At 52.8% G+C, this 4,640-nt stretch overlaps 1 protein-coding gene across 1 annotated transcript in view; it reads left to right on the plus strand.

Moving 5' to 3' along the window:
- LOC104496596 (chromosome unknown open reading frame, human C7orf26) overlaps positions 1 to 4,114 on the plus strand; it is a gene marked incomplete at its 5' end in the record, with an annotated part of 5,541 nt that extends 1,427 nt beyond the window's left edge. The window contains 4 exons of the mRNA XM_010139737.1: positions 99 to 264; positions 2,119 to 2,646; positions 3,527 to 3,566; positions 3,907 to 4,114. Of these exons, the coding sequence (XP_010138039.1) occupies positions 99 to 264; positions 2,119 to 2,646; positions 3,527 to 3,566; positions 3,907 to 4,114 (942 nt within the window). The remainder of the gene's footprint in view (positions 1 to 98; positions 265 to 2,118; positions 2,647 to 3,526; positions 3,567 to 3,906) is intronic.
- Between the last annotated feature and the right edge of the window lie 526 nt (positions 4,115 to 4,640).

Here is a 4,640-nt window from a genome sequence, read left to right on the forward strand (position 1 = left end):
TGCACGTGTGGGCGCAGCAGAGTGGCTGGGCGCCGTGGGCATCCGAAGCCGGGACTGCAGAACCTCCGTGGCCGGGTGTAACGTGCTTTCTCCTGCAGCGGACGCCGGCCGTGTACTGCGTGAGGCTGGCCCGAGCCTTGGTTGATGACTACTGCAACCTGCTGCCCGGGTCCATCCAGACGCTGAAGCAGATCTTCAGTGCCAGCCCTCGCTTCTGCTGCCAGTTCATCACATCCGTCACGGCTCTCTATGATCTCTCTTCAGGTGCGTGTTTCCGAGCTGTGGCTTTGGAAGTAAGAAGTGCCATATAATGCAACACAAATTAACTGTTGGAAGCAAATTATCTGCTGAAATCCTAAAGATGCTGGTTACCACGTAGATATTGCCAGAAGCAGCTCGGGGGGGTGGCTGCTGCCTCATCTGTTGCTCAAGGGAGAATAAAAATAACCACTCAGGAGCTGGAGGAAGAATCTTTGCTGGAGAAGCAGCCAGGTAATGGCTGACACACAGGGAGACAGAGAGCTCGTGATAGACTAGGGAACAGCCCCCCACGAATTACCAACATCACTGATATCCACAAAAGCAGATACTATTTGTTATCAGTAAGGGAAATGTTTTTCCTGGTCTTCTGCAGGTAAGCAGCTTGGCATGAGTGAGAGAGAGGCACAGGCTTCGCCTGTTCGGTTTGTAAGTGTTTGGTAGAGCTCATAGTATATTCTTCCTCAGTGTTTTGTATCCGTTTTGTGCAACCACTTGGAATTTCATCCAACTAATTCAAAAGACATGTCAGAACGGAAAGAACATGGGTTAGAGGAAGTAATTTTTTAAAAATTCTGTAGTTTATTTGAGGTGTTGGTGACGCAAGAAAAGGAAACTCGCTCTTCAGAGAGTGATCTGTAGCTGGGCAGGCTCCCAGGGGCAGGAGTCGATCACACGGCCAACAGATCTGTGACACTCAGACATCTCAGAAAAGCTGAAAACTGGGAAATACCGATACATTAGTGATTCCGTAGTCGAGGCGATTCTTCCTGTAAGTCGTTTTGGGTACAAAGACCCGATGCGAGGCTCGGTGCTGAGCCCAGCCTTTGCTGACGCTGTGCACAGCTCGTGACTGAAGGATGTTGTCAGTCCAGCCACCTGCCCCTGCCAGGGGACGGTGCGTTTCCTCAGAGGTCAATGTTTCTCTCGTCTGCAGTCGAGCCGCAGGTCACGACCACCTTTCACTTCTCACTTCAAGCCTGACATAATCTTAAAATCCTTCACCTGTCACGTGGCGCTGCTGTTGCGTTAAGTGTTTCCACAAGCCGCGTTTGTTTAGGTGAGTCTTAAAGAGAAGGACGTGCCAACGAGTTGTTCCTATTCCCGTGGCCGTTGGACTTGCTGTGGCAAGGGAGAAATGGAGACTGAGCTCAGAGAGAAAGCGAGCGGGTGGTGGTGGGAGGGAAGAAAATGACCAAGGGAGCTTTGCTGGGGAAGGGGATAAACGCTGGCGTTTGGTGGTGTCTTCAGAATAGGTGGAGAAGGTGAAGGTGACAGGAACGTGGTTGTGTTCCCTGGGACGAATGAGCATCTGCCTTTGGTGTCCTGAAAAAAGCCAGGAGAGCAGGGAAGGTTCTGAGGTTGTTAATTGTGGCAGTGCAGGAAGGGTGTGCGAGATCGATGTCAGATTCACTAACCCCGTGCTTCAGTGCGAGGCTCAGCTTAGCCAGTGTGGCGCTGTGCCCCCAGTTATGGCGAGGTCTCGTGCTGGGACGGAGAATCACTGGCGCCAATATGGTGAGCAGTGAACCTCGTTTATTGTTTGCGATGCTTCTCTGTGTATAGGCAGCAGATTCTTGTTCACGTGACTGGTTACAGAGCGGTTGGATGTGTTCCTTGTCACTCAGACAGCATGTGTCTCCTAAGGCGCTATGATTGGATAGAGGGGTTAGTTCACACGTGGTTTCTGATTGGTTAGTGTTAATCAAGCTGAGGCTAGTAGTTAGAGATAGTTTCTCACTTGATGGTGTTGCAGCTGGGTTTCGGCTGCCACGTTCCCAGAGGGAGTAGCATATTTTTTGTAGCTGTAATTTCTGCTAGAAAGATAGCAATACCCAGCAATAACTTTCCTGTCTTCAGATGACCTCATCCCTCCTTCGGATCTGCTGGAGTTGATTGTTTCCTGGATCTTTGAAGACCCTCGCTTGATCCTCATCACCTTCCTCAACACCCCGATTGCAGCCAACCTGCCGATAGGGTTTTTAGAGCTCACCCCGCTGACCGGCCTGATCCGTTGGTGCGTGAAGGCCCCCTTGGCCTACACGAGGAAGAAGAAAGCCTCTCTCTCGAACGGACACCCCACCAGCAAAATAGCCAAGGACTCGACATCCGGAGAAGACAGAGATTGCCACCAGCTGTATTCAAAACTGCATCTCAGTGTCCTGCAGGTTCTTATGATGCTTCAGGGGCATTTAACAGAGAAGAACCTTTACGGGCGCCTGGGGATAGTGCCCTTTGACCACGTGGTTCCGCTCGTTGAGGATATTGACAGACTGTCTGACGAACTCAATCCTCTCAATGCATCCAAAGAGATTGAGCTGGCTCTGGACAGGCTGGCTCAGGCCCTGCAAGTGGCCATGGCGTCGGGAGCCCTCCTGTGCACGAGAGGTACGTTGTGGCAGGGCTGGCAGAGACCGTGGCCCGGGATTCTTATCCTGCAGCGTGTGGGTGTTGCATGAGGGAGTTTGGGGATGGGGAGAGTCAAGGTCAGTGTGCTTGCAGCAGAAGCGGCAGTTTGCTGCTCTTGGGAAGCGACAGTGCAGGAAATCGTTCAGGGAAAACAGCTGGGCAGGCAGTAAGGAAGGCGAGATCGCTGCTGCAGGGGGCGGGAGCGTTGCTTTGCAGAGCTAGAGAACTGTTCTTTGACCTTGAGGGAGCACGAGGGGGTTATACCTGGGTGCCTGGCACACAGACAGGGCTTTGCCTTGGCTGAACCAGTGCTGCTGCTCACATCTCAATGTTCCTCTTTCTGATCTTTCAAGAAGTAGCTCTGGGTGTAATAAGAATGGGCAGAAAAGTGGTGTTTCTGGGGCTGATGGCTTATTTCAGCTGTGGGTTTTCTTAGCTGTTTGCCTGGTACGTCCTGAGCGCTTGCTTTTACTGTGGAAGCAGCTTTGACCTGACAGCGTTGTCCTCAGAAGTGCCATGTTCAGTGGGCAGGGTCCTACCTTGTGTTTCCTGTGTCTTGGTTACCTCTCGGTAGCATGTTGGTGTGGCAGATTCTGCACCAAGGCTTCGTCTGCCTTGGAATGAAGCTGCATTTCCCATCTGGCAGCGCAGGGTTGGTGTCCGACAATCTGAGGTACTGGCTGGTGAGATGGAGAAACGTTTTCTCTCCTGTGGAGGTGTTTGGCCTGAGGATGGGATTCCGGATCTGTCGATGACTGGAGCTTTTTCAGTCATCTCATCTTTCTAGAAAGGGGAGCAGAAAGGAAAATGCTCTAATTCCTGCTTTACCCTTATTGTTGTGTCTTCTGTCCTCTTCCAGATGACCTGAGAACCGTGTGCTCCAGGCTACCGCATAACAAGTAAGAGACCTTTCTCCAGCTCTTGTGGTTTTGACGTGTATTCCCCGACACACACTGAGACAAATCCCCTGGAAATCTGCGTGTCCTTTCTGACAGCTGCCCTTTACTCGCCCATGGTTTAGTGTGAGGGTGAAGGTGGCAGAGCTGGCTGTGCTTCCCTTGCCAGCTGCCTCTTGGCTGAGGCTGTGATGAGCACACTTGAATCCCTGTCCTCTTGCCCCTCTGCAGCGCTGTGTGTTGGTTATGAACTGTCCTTAGAGCCAGGTCCTTGTGGGCTGGGGAGAGCCACGGCAAAACCCTTTTCTAAGTCACCCTCGTGTCTCTGAACGTCTCTCCACAGCCTGCTGCAGCTGGTGATTTCGGGCCCGGTACAGCAACCGACCCATGGCGCTCTGCCACCGGGATTCTACCCTCACATCCACACTCCTCCTCTGGGCTACCCCGCGCACGCCGCGCACCCGGCGCTCCCGGCACACCCGGCGCTCCCGGCTCACCCCGTACAAACGTTTCTGCCAGGAATGACGTTCCCATACCGACCCATTCGCTAAAAATCTAGAGTGTCCCCGGTCCCCTTAGCTTGAGGAAGCCTTGCGGATGAAGCCAAGCATCTCGAAAAGCACATTCTCCTCCCTGGTAAAGCTGAGCAGTGCCCACGTGAGGGACCAGCCCTTCGGCGGCAGAGGCAGCGCGGTCGGTTTGGATGCGGCGTGCAGATCCTCAAGGACAAAAGGAAGGGCTGGGAAAAGGCAACAGGAACTCCAGACTGCTGCAGGGCGTGGATGTTCTTTGGATCCACAGTTTCCTCTGATCACCAGGCGTGTGATTTTTCCCAATCATGTGTTTTCCAGTCGCCGCAGTTGGTGCAGAGCCCCGCTGGTCTCGCTCGAGGAGGGCCAGGGGAGAGGTGTGAGGTGTTCCCCGCTGGCCCAGCCCAGCCTGCTCGCTCCTCTGTAAATGTCTGTATCTATAGCTACAGAGCCCGTGTACACTGTATATTTTTGGAACACAGATGTTTGTTGCAGAAGCACAAGGTAGAGTAAAGCAGCACTTCCTATTAAATGAAACTTTGAAGAA

Source organism: Buceros rhinoceros, unplaced genomic scaffold, assembly GCF_000710305.1.
Source record: "Buceros rhinoceros silvestris isolate BGI_N320 unplaced genomic scaffold, ASM71030v1 scaffold12957, whole genome shotgun sequence".
In the NCBI taxonomy this organism is placed as follows: Eukaryota; Metazoa; Chordata; class Aves; order Bucerotiformes; family Bucerotidae; genus Buceros; species Buceros rhinoceros.